This window comes from Sebastes umbrosus, chromosome 9, assembly GCF_015220745.1.
Source record: "Sebastes umbrosus isolate fSebUmb1 chromosome 9, fSebUmb1.pri, whole genome shotgun sequence".
Classification (NCBI taxonomy): domain Eukaryota; kingdom Metazoa; phylum Chordata; class Actinopteri; order Perciformes; family Sebastidae; genus Sebastes; species Sebastes umbrosus.
In genome coordinates, this window is record NC_051277.1 from 21797581 (window position 1) to 21811414 (window position 13834).

At 41.8% G+C, this 13834-nt stretch overlaps 1 protein-coding gene across 5 annotated transcripts in view; it reads left to right on the forward strand.

The window, feature by feature from the left end:
* gria3b (glutamate receptor, ionotropic, AMPA 3b) overlaps nucleotides 1-13834 on the forward strand; it is a 98293-nt gene that overhangs the window by 49938 nt on the left and 34521 nt on the right. For all 5 annotated transcript variants that reach the window (XR_005208159.1, XM_037779991.1, XM_037779990.1 and 2 more), the window contains exon 4: nucleotides 3052-3239. Coding sequence is in view for 4 of the 5 variants with exons in the window: in XM_037779991.1 (XP_037635919.1) it covers nucleotides 3052-3239 (188 nt within the window). In the remaining variant the exon portion in view is untranslated. The remainder of the gene's footprint in view (nucleotides 1-3051; nucleotides 3240-13834) is intronic.

The following is a 13834-nucleotide window of genomic DNA, read 5'->3' on the forward strand; positions in this document are numbered from 1 at the left end:
CATTACAGCATGTTAAAACGGTCCCCGTCTCGATGGCATGATTAGCTCTGAGGAGTGTGATCAGCAGAAGCCGCTGCGGCATCTGTACGGCGGGGATTTATAGCTGGTGATAAGGAAATCTTGTTGTTGTCTTCCATAATTTATGTAGTTGACTGCATTACATTTTTAGATGCAACACAGCTGTGGGGCTCCTAAAGGCGAAGAGGTGAAAGGGATTTATAGCTTCTCTCCATGTTGCAAATAAATATCAGTAGCAAAAGCATTTATGAGGGGTCTCCGACGCCGTTCAGGAGATTGAATCCATCGATCGGCTGCAGCCGGAATGGACTCCGGTCCGAGGAAGGTGACTGGCAGATGCAAATCCATGCAGAGAAACGTAGAATAATAAAGTTATTCTTTACTTGCCGGCGGATATGAAAAAGGAGCCGTCAGTCTTGTCGCTGCTGTCAGATTAAGTTGCGCTCAAAGGATTTTGTTCATTTTCGATTTTGAAGTCCAAATCACTAAACATAAACTTTTCTGCTGACTGTAGAGAGAAAAAAACAGAAGCAAAAGTAATCCATTTCTGGACAGACTATTTACCACCCCCAGATTCCATCTCTTAATTTCCATACAAATGTAAAACCAGGCAGGCATGGAATCTTCTGTGAATCTTAAATGAATCCAATTGTTTCAACACAGTTCAGGGTTTGCCGGCGGCGGCAGGAGACGAGCGCCGCACAAAATCAGCAATTTCAAAATAAAAGCCCTGTGTGATTCTAATCTGATTGACAGGACGTTGTTTCCTTCGTTCACACAAGAGTGAGAGCATAATTCATGTTTTTCTTTGCACCTCAGACCTCGGAAACGAAAATTTGAAATGCACAGATTTTATTTAGACAGAACACTACAGACACATGAAGCACAAATCCCTAGAGGATTCCCCTTTAGGCTTTTTCTTTTGACATGTTATTGTGTCTTTCAAGCAGCACGGGAATCAGTGATTGCACTGATACTTGCAGCCCTGAAACAAATGTGATTTGAACCCATCTGCATGTCGTACACCCAACGTGATTACCGCGTGTTAAATGGTTCATCGACATTTTTTACCTTTTACCAGCCGTAATTCTCTGCAGTTTCCAAACCAACAGAGACCATTTTGACCCAGTTAATCTGCATGACATCTCTTAATGTGAGGAGCTTTTATTGCTGGGAAGACTGCCATGCTATCCAGCTGGCTTGTGGTTGGTGAGGTTCTGAGCATATGCCTGAGGAAAATGAATAATGCATCCATGTTATTCAAACCTGCGTTCTGTGACTTTCGCTTTAGGTAAGGGAGATGCGAGGAGGTATGCTACATGAGAGGCTGCCGCTGCCGCGCTCATGTAAAAATGATGATTCTTCAGAAAAGCTTCAGATGTTTTCTCTTCACTTTTAGATTTCTTTTTCTGAAGAAATTGCGGCTTTTGTCCAGGTAGAGAAAAAAAAAGTACATTTCGATGGTTTTATTGGCTTCCGGCTTCGCTACCTTCATATTCTCAGTGTCCCCTGGTGTTTCACGTCAGAAGTGTTGCTACTTTTAACCAGCTGCGTGACCCAGAAGCCACAAATATGTGTGCCACTACATGCCCTCAACATATCATCTGAACCCGAGTTCCATTCATGAACTATAGGCCGAGCTCCTTGGAGATGTGACCTGATAACCGGGTTGCCAGATAACCTTGAGGTCTGGCAGGCTGATGTCTCCTGGCAGCGTGCCATTGCTCCTCTGGACAGATGACACGCTGTGCGTCGGCCTCCGCCGCTCGCTGTGCCGTTCGCCAAAGGATCATCTGGCGGAGACGTGGCCGTGTGCTGCAGGGGCGGCCGCACGCAGGGAGTCTCAGAGCATTTACAAGTCAAGGAAAAAAGCTGTTGACCGTTCAGTTGGAATGGAAAAGAAGGGAAATGCAAAAGTAGAGAAATGAAAAGAGTCACAAAGTGGTTTTCTTGTTATAGCTGTTGTCGAGTCTTTTGGTCTCTTTGCCGGCTTTGTTGGCTGCCTGCAGCCGGTTCATAGAGATAAGCTTGTACGGAGAAATGCAAAAACAATATATATGACAAATGTTTACTTTGCACACTGCTGCTCAGAGTGTGTCAATTTCCATAATCACATACGATATTAATATTAATCGTCATATAAGATCTATATGTGTGAATGCCAGAATTTGCTGTTGCTGCAATTGTTTCTCCCTTTTCTGTATCGGTTAACCACATGACGAACGACGGAATATGAACAGAGAGATGGAGAAGAAGCTGATTGTACACACAGTTTGCAACAGTGCTGTCCATGGCTTAATGAAATACCAGCAGCGTGCTTGATTTTCATTAATAACCTTCATGTTCATTCTCGACAGTCGATCATTGGAGAGGAGTTAAGTCATTTTTATTCTACGTGCAATCTATCCTCCCCAGATAGGACTACATTATTCATTTTGTGGTATGTGATTTGACCACAGTGTTTCTGAGCGCTCTGCTAAATGAAAATATTTCACGTGTGAATTAATCATTAGGAGAACTCATTCTCCATTCTTCTGGTAAGCATAATGATCTCCTTCTACCGAGTGGCACGGATGAATCTTTCATTGTCTTTATATCTTTAAATGAGTTGGCACAATCCTCAGAGGAGACGCAGGCCGCGTTGTGTTTCGCCACACTGTCAGAGCTAACATGTGGCTGCGCTAAGTGCCGTAATTTAATTGATGCCAAGCGCAATAACATCAACCCGCTGATCTTTTAATAACATGGAGATACGATTCCTGTCCTTTCACTTCATTATGATATTGCCTTCTCAATATGCAAATGTGAATTCACTTCCACGCTTGCACACAAAGTCTAGACTCTAGACAATATTTGAGAGGGGCCTGCAGACTTTGCGATGCTATTTTAGATTGTAATGAGATGGCCTTTGACCTTTGGATTCAAGCAATACCCTCTCTAGAATAAATTAGCAGCCTCTCAGTTCATAACTTGCATAACTGTCTCTTTTCTGTCTAATCCTCTGGGTCTCTCTCTCTCTCTCTCTCTCTCCAGGTTTCTCTATACTGCAGGCCATCATGGAGGCAGCAGTGGCTAACAACTGGCAGGTGACCGCACGCTCTGTTAGCGGCACAACAGATGCAGCAGAGTTCAAGCGCATCATCGAGGAGATGGACAGGAGGCAGGAGAAGCGCTTTGTGATTGACTGCGAGGTGGGAAGGATCAACACCATTTTAGAGCAGGTGAGCCTCGCACTCGCTGCACATGTGGCAACACCTGTAGGTTATATAACACAAACACCCACATACGCTGCTGGCCATCTAGCCCTTTGTTGCTTCCTGCTTTAGTCGCATGATTACCAAGCATATTTAATGTACAGAGTAACAGATATTAAAGGGCCACTTCACCAATTTTTTACATGTCATCATTACAAGTAGTCACGGTGATCTTGAGGACTGGAAGATACAAGTTTATAACAAAAACTGGGTGCTTGGCGTATGAAAGACATGGTGAGGAAGAGCTTACAAAAGATGCTATTGAGTTGCATTATGGGAAATGTAGGATCCACATTTTGGGAGGTTGATCCATCCATACGTACGTACGTCCCATTCTCGTTATATCTCAGGAACGCCTTGAGGGAATTTCTTCAAATTTGGCACAAACGTCCAGGATGAACTGATTAGATATAGGTGGTCAAAGGTCAAGGTCACTGTAACCTCACAAAACATGTCTTCGGCCATAACTCAAGAATTCATATGCTAATTATAACAATTTCACACAAATGTCTAATAAGATGATGATGATATGATGAAGTGAAGACATTCTGGACAGACATGGATGTAAACCGCAACTTGACTGGTTGGCGGAGGAATACAACCGCGAGGTAATTCTAGTTCTATAAACAAATGGATCAAATGACTAGGAGTGCTGTGAGAGGTGTTGACAAACCCACAGAGAATTGTCACCCAACTCTGCAGTTTCCCTCAGCTCTATGGTTTAAGGGCCAGCAGCTTTACCGTTCTGGCTCGCTCTCACCGCTCTCATTAGCGTTGTTTTTTGGCTGCAGGAGGCAGCTGTATATCAGCAGCTCTAAAACCCGACTGTGCGCTACCACCCCAGCACCAATCAGCACACTGACAATGTTAGAGACTAGCTGGTGAACATAGCGGAGCGTTTAGCAACCAAAGAGCCACATTATTCCGTCAGGAGTTGGTGGAGACAAAACAGAGCTACAAGAAGAGTAAATATTGGACTCAGGTCGACTGAAACGTGACTCCAAATACATGCTAATGTTGGTCCATGGCTACTCTATGCCTCTGTTAACATTAACATTTTAAGGTGATAAATATGTCAGCGTTTTCCCTGATGTGGCCAAAGAAATCAGTCCATTTTCTCATGCGAGTCCCCTAACTTTATGGAAGCGCTGGAGTGGCTCTTTAATTTGGGGAATCATTCAGTCCATAATAGGCCTTTTTCACAGGGAAACCTGCAGGGAAACCGCAGGGTATTACTAATAACACCAGCGATGGCTGTGAGAGTGACAGTGAGCCAGCATGCACAAGACCAAGACCCTGAAATCAAAGTACCTAAATGGAATTCAGCCATCATTAGTTTGATTATTTACAGCTGTGCTTTTCCTACTGTGACATGTCAAAATGTAATCCATGAAAAAGGCCTATTCAGGATCTTAGAGCAGTGGTTCCCAACCCTATTTTCCTTGAAGCCCCCCTACGTGTATCTAAGAAAAGCTGGGCCCCCCAAAACGTCATCACCCTGAAAAAAATGACAAAATCCTCAAACAAAATCCTCAGCTTGAATAAAGTGAAGTCAAGTCAGTGTATTAAATGTTTATCTTTTTTTTTATTAAATCAACTTTCTTATATGATTAGAACTCGTCAGTTTCGTCAACATAAAGTGATGAGGGTCTTGATGGATTCACCAAGTGACAGCCGAAAAATAGATTTTTTGTTATTGTGGTTGAATAAATGTAATTTATGGTGTGTAATCGCAATGAAAAAGTACTTTTTAAAAGGCTAAACGCCAACAAATATGGATTGAAGCAGAATATTTGGTTAGATTTTGCTACTATAGATTTATATACAGACGTTTGTATAAATTATCCAGTAAGTGTGTTATTATGATTTCAGTTATACATGAGCAAATCTATTTTTGACAACCTTAGCGCAGACAAATTCTGGCACATCTTTTGCGTCCCCCTAGAGGGCTCTTAGAATGCACTAACATCTTCTGTAAATGTTTGTAGTGCTGCTTGTTTTGCATGTGAGCCGATATCTAGTTTTGTTGAGTTTGTATAACCTCATTAAGGCTGTGTTAAGTTGAACGTGAGGCACAGCAGCAGTAATCCCACCTGTTTGAGGAGCTCGCCGTGGTTTGGTTGCTAAGTTTAAGGCCCGGCTTCTTTGAAAGTCAGCGCGCGTTTTAACTGCCCGAGAGCCCGAGGTTGAGAGGTCCGAACGTGAGCAGCCATTTGGAGCGACCACTGGATGATGCATCCTTTTTAATCCTCTCCTAACAACCCCACAACCCCTCCTTTTCTCTATCACGTCCATTGCCTGCGGAGGAAATGAAAGGTCCACCAGTCCTTGTAGTAGGGGAAACACAATTACCATGAATAGATGAGTGGCTATTACGCCATGCATCTCCTCTGTTCGGCCGCCCCGCTCCACCCTGCACCCCTCTGCCGGCTGCCGCCTGCTCACAAGGCAATCAGCTCCCGCTCTGGATTCTGCTCGTTAACATTCATTTAGATATTGGCTTCTCTCTGCCTCACAATATCCCTCAATGAGTGTTCCTTTCACTTGTTTTTTATGAATCTAATTTGATCCCAGAGTCATAGTTTAAAGCAGAATGGCTTTTAGTATTAATTTGCTGTGTCTAATTTAATTATTGTGCTGCAAATTTCCTCACTTTACTATTCAGGGACTATACTGACATCTATTTCCTTTTTGTGTTTAGACCGTGCATCAGCTTTTAAGAAAAGCTTAGAATATTCATTACAAATCACATGTAAGGCGTATTAATGGTTGCGTCTGTAATTGCTTTTTTCCCCCCTCTTGCAAATAATAATAAGGAATGCAAGGCAATCATCTGTTTGATGTTCTCCTGTGTCTGTCTTTTTCCCTTTAATGAATTATTTCTTCTAGAGGGAGCTCTTTCCCTTCCTCCAACTATCACCATCAAACATTTTTTCTGCCTTAACTTTGTTTCAGCTCAGAAAGGGGAAAATAAAGCTTTTAAAACAGCTAACCTTCAAAGCAGCAGTGTGCTCGATTTTGCCCCTTGTTTCAGTGACAACCTCAGCGTGGGATTATTGTTGTTGTTGGAGCTAATTGAAATAATCTGGCCAGCTCTGCCATATGGATGAGTCACAAGCATTCAGGGGAGCTGCTGGACTTCACTCTGCAGCCGCCCCCTATTGGGCCGTACCATTACCCACTGAAACAGGCTTGGACTGGTTTCCCGTGAGGGCAATCTCACCAAAAATGGCACCCTCACTGTCAGCTCTGTAGATACCCGCTGCTTTTACCTGCTGCTATAGTTCTATTAGCCAATGATTGACGGATAGAGTTTCATCCCCGGACAGGAGTGAGAGTTTGAAGCGAACCTGTGTACCGAGGCCAGAGTCTGTGTGTCGCTTCAATCCGTCAAGGTCACTGCTGTTGAGAGAGGATCATGAGGCAGGAGGACAGATTCAGCCAGCTGATTGCTGGGGGAAATGGGAATCAGCTCAGTGGCTTAGTTTTATGATTTCCGTCGGAGTAATCCCACCACAGAATGAACGTCTTTGTACGAGGCAATGAAGTTCATGGAGTGTAGAGCTATCTTGAATAGACAAGTGTCGAGCTTTCACTATTTGGACACAAAGAAAAGCCATCCGTGCTGCTCTTCATTAGCACCACTTTTGATCCAGTGGCTGCTAATGCTTCGGTCCAGCTGGGCCTTTGTTGCTCTGCTACAGTAGTTCACTGCACTGTTAGAGTTTTTCAACATTTAAACAATGTTCCTAAATATTTAAAGGAGTATCCAGTGGTAGTATATTTACTCAAGTACTGTACTCGAGTCTGATTTGCTTTTTACTCACCAACAGATATTGACTGACTGTGGGTACTTCTTTTCATCATTTTTAAAATCTAGTGTACTCTTGCTGGTTTCTCAAGATTACCAACCCTAGCTTTTCATAATAAAACTAACAAAAATATATGGATATTCAATCAATTAAAATATTGAATCACGATTATTCGCAAATTAATCGCACATTTTTTATCTGTTCTAAATGTACCTTAAAGGGAGATTTGTCAAGTATTTAATACTCTTATCAACATGGGAGTGAGCAAATATGCTGCTTTATGCAAATGTATGTATATATTTATTATTGGAAATCAAATAACAACACAAAACAATTACAAATATTGTCCAGAAACCCTCACAGGTACTGCATTTAGCATACAAAATATGCTCAAATCATAACATGGCAAACTCAAACCCATCAGGCAACAACAGCTGTCAGTGTGTCAGTGTTCTGACTTGACTATGACTTGCCCCAAAACTGCATGTGATTATCATAAAGTGGGCATGTCTGTAAAGGGGAGACTCGTGGGTACCTCACATATCTAGAGGTCAGAGGTCAAGACGATTTTTCGTCGCCAAACTTTAGCGCAAGTTTGGAGTGTTATTTAGCCTCCTTCGCGATGAGCTAGTATGACATGGTTGATACAAATGGATTTCTTAGGTTTTTCTAGTTTCATATGATGCCAGTATCTTCACCCTAGCTTTAAAACTGACAGCATCAAAAAAATGCTGCTTACCTTTTGATACGTTAAGTATAATTTGTCTTTGTCTGTATTACAGTATACAGTATATTGTTATATACAGTACTTGTAGTATTGTTACACTGTAGTAATGTAAGTAAAGCATTTGAGTATTTCCTCTACCACTGGATTTATTCCAACCAGGGGTTCAATTAACAATTTTCACAATTTTTCTGTTGATTATTTTTGACATAAATTGAAAAATCACTGTCACAAATTTTGAGAACCACCATGTTGCATCTTCAAATGTATTGTTTTGTCTGAGCAACAGTCCAAAACCCAAAGATATTCAATTTAGAAGTGTATAAAACACAGAAATCCTCACCTTTAAAGGCCCTAAAAGCGTATTTTCTCAATCAGCCTCTTATTATGAGTGATGGGGTCTTACATAATCACATTTCCTGCCAATGTTGGCAACAGTTTTGCTACTTTTACAAGTGAGATTTCTGTTTTTGCATGTCTGTATCTCGGCTGGGAAAAAGATGTTGCCCAATCTGTTAGCCAAAATGTGATCAAACCACACCCACACAGTCCTAATGAAGGAGGTTATCTGAGTGTTTGAGGATTAAGCTATTAATGAATAATAAATAGAGAAATACTACTAATTTTGACCAAGTTTCCAGGGGCTTTCAAGGTGCTAAATTCGAAATTCAGAGCATTAATACAGCAGCAAACAACTACTTGCTATGTAAAGATATAGAGGAGTAATGTCTACCTGAGCAGAGAATGAAGTCTCTCTGTCTTTGTGTGTGTTGTAATCTGAGTTTCTCTGTGCTTTGTTTATGTAGTGCGTGCCCCGCTGGCTAGCTAATCACCGCCGCTCTGCACTGCGCTAATACAGCAGGTACCGCTAGTAACGGCGTCCCGACCCACTGCGTCATCGTAATCCCTCAATTATAGATGGGTTCTGAATTGCTGGAACCAGCAAATATTTGGCATTTTGGTTTCATTAAAAGACAGATTTTTAGATCGTCAGAATTGTTGCACTTTTATTTCATGTTGAAATTGTTTCAGCTCTAGTTACCACCTGTGCTTAGGTGTGGGACAGCATTTCCTCATCCTACTGTACACACACAAAAACATTGGATGTACCTCATCTTCAGTCGTAAGCACACTCAGCTGAATGTCACTTTTATTAGCTTCATTTATCACTTGACATGATGTGGAAACGCGGCGAGGAAAGTATTTGCATACTGCTGCATCAGGCGCCGTTCTGTTTGCTCGTATGAGAGCCGACCGAGTCTCCCGACAAATTTGTTTTGGGGTGCTGAGGAGAATGCTACACCCGGGCTATTATCATTTTATGCTGTAACAACCACTCAGGATTTATCGCCCATAGGACTTTTCCATCAATATACTGCACTGCAGATAAATTAACCCAATGGCTATCCTTCCCTCACGACAAAAAACGGGAGAGCGTCTGCCAGCTCTGCTCGCTGAATCATATCCAGGGAACGTGTTTCATTGAACCATCGAGGTTTATGATGTTATACGTCGAGAAAAATGTTTGTGGCATTAAAGAGGGGCAGTATAAACAAGAACTATGATTGAATATAAGATAATCGTCTTTGTATTGCTACCACTTGTCTTAATGATGATTTTTCAGAGTGTGTGTATGCCGGTCCCTCGAGTGCCTGCGTGTGTGTTTGACTGCACATACGCTCATGCCTAATCTGATCCATCTATAGAAATTGCACATATAGCATCATATCTGCCTTTATGCTCCTTCCTGGCCCTCTTTCCTCCCGGGATTTCTGTGCTGGAGTCTGCTCAGAGGCAACAACCTGCTCATCACTAGTGTAAAGAGAGGCAGGCGGGGGAAAAAAAAAGAAAGAACGGCGTCTGGGACAGGCCCAGGGCACGCAAGCTGTTCAAAGACAGGCAGGCAAGCGAGCGCCCTGCCAGCCGCAAAGCTGCATTTTCATGCAGGGAAAAAAAAAAATACACAATAAGAAGTGAAAAGGATTCACAGAAAGAGAGAAAAAGAGAGGTACATCTGGGGATTTGTTAGGACAACATTCTGCCGCCTGTAGAGGCATGAAGGGTGGCCATATTGCCTCCCCATGGAGAATCGGAGATCCTCCGTATCCCTCTCTCTGCTCTTGAGTGAAGAAATGGGAGAAAATCCACAGTTGGGTGTATTATAGAATGTGAAATCTTTGTGTCATATCAAATTCAAGAAAAGGGAAAGAAATCTGACCATGGGAGATGAGAAGTCGTGGGAGAGAGGGAGAGAGAACGGACGATAGATTGCCAGCAGTTGATAGAAAAATGTCAGTAATGAAAAAAGGAAATGCTCAATCAGTCTTGTTGTGGATGACACAGTGAAAAAAAGGAGCAATATCAACATTCTGTAAAGCGGGGGATGACATTTGTATGCTCAAGCACGGATGTAAGTAGAGGTATTACAATCTGAAATAAAGTCTGAATAAATGTACTGTAGAAATCGCCACATAAAAAACCCTCGCAGGCATTCAAACCTCCTCGATTACGTTGACTCTTGTTTCTGGTAACACTTCCTGACATGTCACTCAGTTTGTTCGGAAAGATAGAGGAGAGAGGCGCGAAATTGAGCTAATGTCTCGTGAAAGGTGCTCCTGATCTCTAGAGAGAAGTGGCTGACAGATATATATAGCCAAACCCCTCCAAAGCCGGGGATACGTGGTGCCTTTAAATCCCCGGCACCAACCTTGGCTGTTGAGGGCCATTTTACTAACTGCGATTATAGAATTAAATGGGATTATAGTGTTATCATTAAACAGAATGTGACCTGCTGACTCCACAACTGAATAAGAGCCTAACACCGGTGTGCTGCGACCCTGACGATTTGCACGTGTAGTTACAACTGTATCAAGAACACGGTCTTATAATAGTACAGGCTGTAAATCCGATTCCTTTATCAATCATGCAAAATTCCCCTGATCATTTTCAGTGAAAACGGAGTAGGACATCTCGCTGTTTCCGAGCCAAGTTTTGCCACACAAACACGATGCAGCTGCAGTGACTCCATCCTCCCGAGGTATCAAGTCTCACGTTGTTCTGGTATCTCAGAGAAAATGATAGACATAATCATTTGAATATGACTCAGGTGTTTCTTAAATGTTCTGCATTTGGGTGGAGGCCAGCGGTATATGCCCCTGATATCTTCAGCCCCATATAATGTGACTGCCAAGAAAAGCATCTCAGCCTCAGCCTCAGCCACTATACTGGCTGTTAATTAGGGAGTGCTCCACCAAGAGCACTTCTACCAAGAGCCTCCAAGCAGAACTGGAGACTGAAGGAGAGGAAAGTCCTTTTGTGTCAAAGCATATAGCTCTAATTCACCCCTTTGCCACAGCATGATTCATGTGTGAAGTGGAGCACTTTTATACATTACAGTAACAGTTAATGCAGCTCTTTATTAACACTCTGATTAATGCAAATATGATTTACTATGTTATTTAGGGGTTTGAGCCAGAAATGTAAAATGTCCAACCTCGACCCTGCGTCCAGTTATCCTCCAGAAAATCAAGGGGCGGGATCAAGGCTTTTCATCTTTACATTTTTAAGCTGTATCAAGATTTATTTTGTGAGTTATAATTGACCAAAAATGGTTTGTAAGAAAGAAAACCACCTAGAATTAGCTTAAAACCACGCAGGTAATTGTTCTGCCTCGTATGTTGTAACCATAGACTGTATATAGGAAGTGGATGTAGTCACCATGATGTCACCCATTACCGTTTTGAAGCCTGGAGTTCGTCATTTTGGCCGTCGTCATCTTGTTTTTTTGCAACCAGAAGTGACACGAGAGGGAGGAGCAACTAAATGCTGAATAAGACATTTTTAGGCGACCAAAATGTTACAATTAACTTTCATGAACTGAAAACACACTGCGAAAGGGTTAAAATTGTAAGACGAAAACACGGACAACTCCCAGACCGAACAACGCCGTGGTAGCGACCTGTCAATCACAAGGTAGCCACGCTCTAAAGCCTACCCTGCTTTATGGTCTATTTGACTCTAAATGGGACCATAATTTAGTAAATGAACATCATGCTGTATTGAAGAAGACTTGAAACTAGCGATTGAGACCATAAACTCATGTTTACAATGTTTACTGAGGTAATAAATCAAGTGAGAAGTAGGCTCATTTTCTCATAGACTTCTATACAATCAGACTTATTTTTGCAACCAGATGAGTCGCCCCCTGCTGGCTGTTAGAGAGAATGCAAGTTTAAGGCACTTCTGCATTGGCTTCACTTGATGATATCTGATATCTTTGTTTCTTTATCTTTATTTTAATTGTCAGACATGACAGCAGTTTTTTATTATTACCATGTGTGGTAATGTAATGATTAGAATAATGAAAAAGTTATTTAAGGTAGCTATTCTCACTAAATGTGAGCCAAAGTAAAGAAACAGATAAATTCTTTGAAGTTGACATCAGGCAAAGTACTGATTATAACACATTAAATAAGTCATATCTGATCACCCTGTGTTTGGTCCTTATGATTTTTATAATTTCCTAAGAAATTCCATGTGGTTAGTAATTAGAAATTAAGTGTGTAGCACTCACCCGGTGTACAATTTTCACATTATTGTTTATTGTACCCAATGGATGGAGCAGTGAGCCCCTACAAAAGCACTACTGGGCCAAAGATCCCCTCTTAGACAATCATGGCTTAAACACTGATTATCTTTATAATTATACCATGCCAATTAGGGTTGAAACGACTGTTTGACTAATGGAATACTAAATCTACATGAAATTATCATTGACAATTTTGATAATTGATTAATCATTTAGGTCATTTATCAAAGATCATTGTAGATCTTATATGTTGGAGGTATGGAGTGTTGGTTGGTCACCTCAGGCTTTAAAACACTGTGAAGGTCGTTTGATATTTTATACAGATTAATTACAAAAATAATGAACCACCTAATTGAAATATTCACATCCCTAAGGCCAACGACATATACCGTACCAGCTAGGCTAGGAGTCTGGTGTTTGAGTTTTCATAGCTCAGGAAGAGGCTAGAAATAATTTCATCATTATTTGCTCATCTTGCCGGTGCCTCAGTGAATGCTATGATATTTTCAAACTCTGGGGAACCTATCATTTTCAGTCTGCTTCTTACTGCGTTGTGGCAAACTCCGCAGTGGAAAGGTCAAACCTGGAGGAAAACGGTCTGGCGTTTATTGAGAATGTGTAGCTGTAGTTTTACATTTAGGTCTCTCTCTCTCTCTCTCTCTCTCTCTCTCTCTCTTTCTTTCTGGCGGTGACGAGGCACGCCGAGTCTGGATGAGGGTGAAGTCAAGGTCATCCTGGTTGTCTGTCCCCATCAGGCTTTAAAGAAAACTCCAGTCTGCAAAATGCTGGCTCTCCTTCAGCAGCAGAACAAAAGGTGGTGGAGCCGGTTAGTGGATCGATGTGCAGGAGGGTACACTGTGTGAAAAAAAAGAGGAATGGCATTATTGAAGCACACTAAACACATTCCTTCTCGTCAGTGTCACTGGGAAACAGAATAATTGGTTAGTAGGCTTGTGTTTGTACTATGTATGTTCTCTAAAGGCGATTAACAGCAGCAGAAATCGATTCAAGGCGAATGGGAGGCAAAAAATAGAGGATGATGAAAATCCAGGGTGGGGAGTAGTTTTTCAAAAAGAGATAGCAAAGTCAACCGAGGCTGTGCTTTTTGGTGAATATCCATTTCAAGCTGAAGCCACAGTAGCAAAGTTAGTGAATAGTCTTAATTCACCCTCTTTTCGGAAGTGAGATTAAGATCACTCTGATGTGATTAGCCTAGCTTAGCTTAAAGACGGGGGGAACAGCTAGATAAGCTCTGTCCAAATTGAAACAGAAAAAACATTTACCAACACCTCTAAAGCTCACTAATGAACACGTTGTAATGAATTGGTTTAATCCATTCACAAACAAACAAGACACTTGTATTGTAATTCATTCCCATTGCTGACAGCACGGCGCTAAAGAGCTAACGGAGGCTCCATTGAGTTATATTATGATGTGT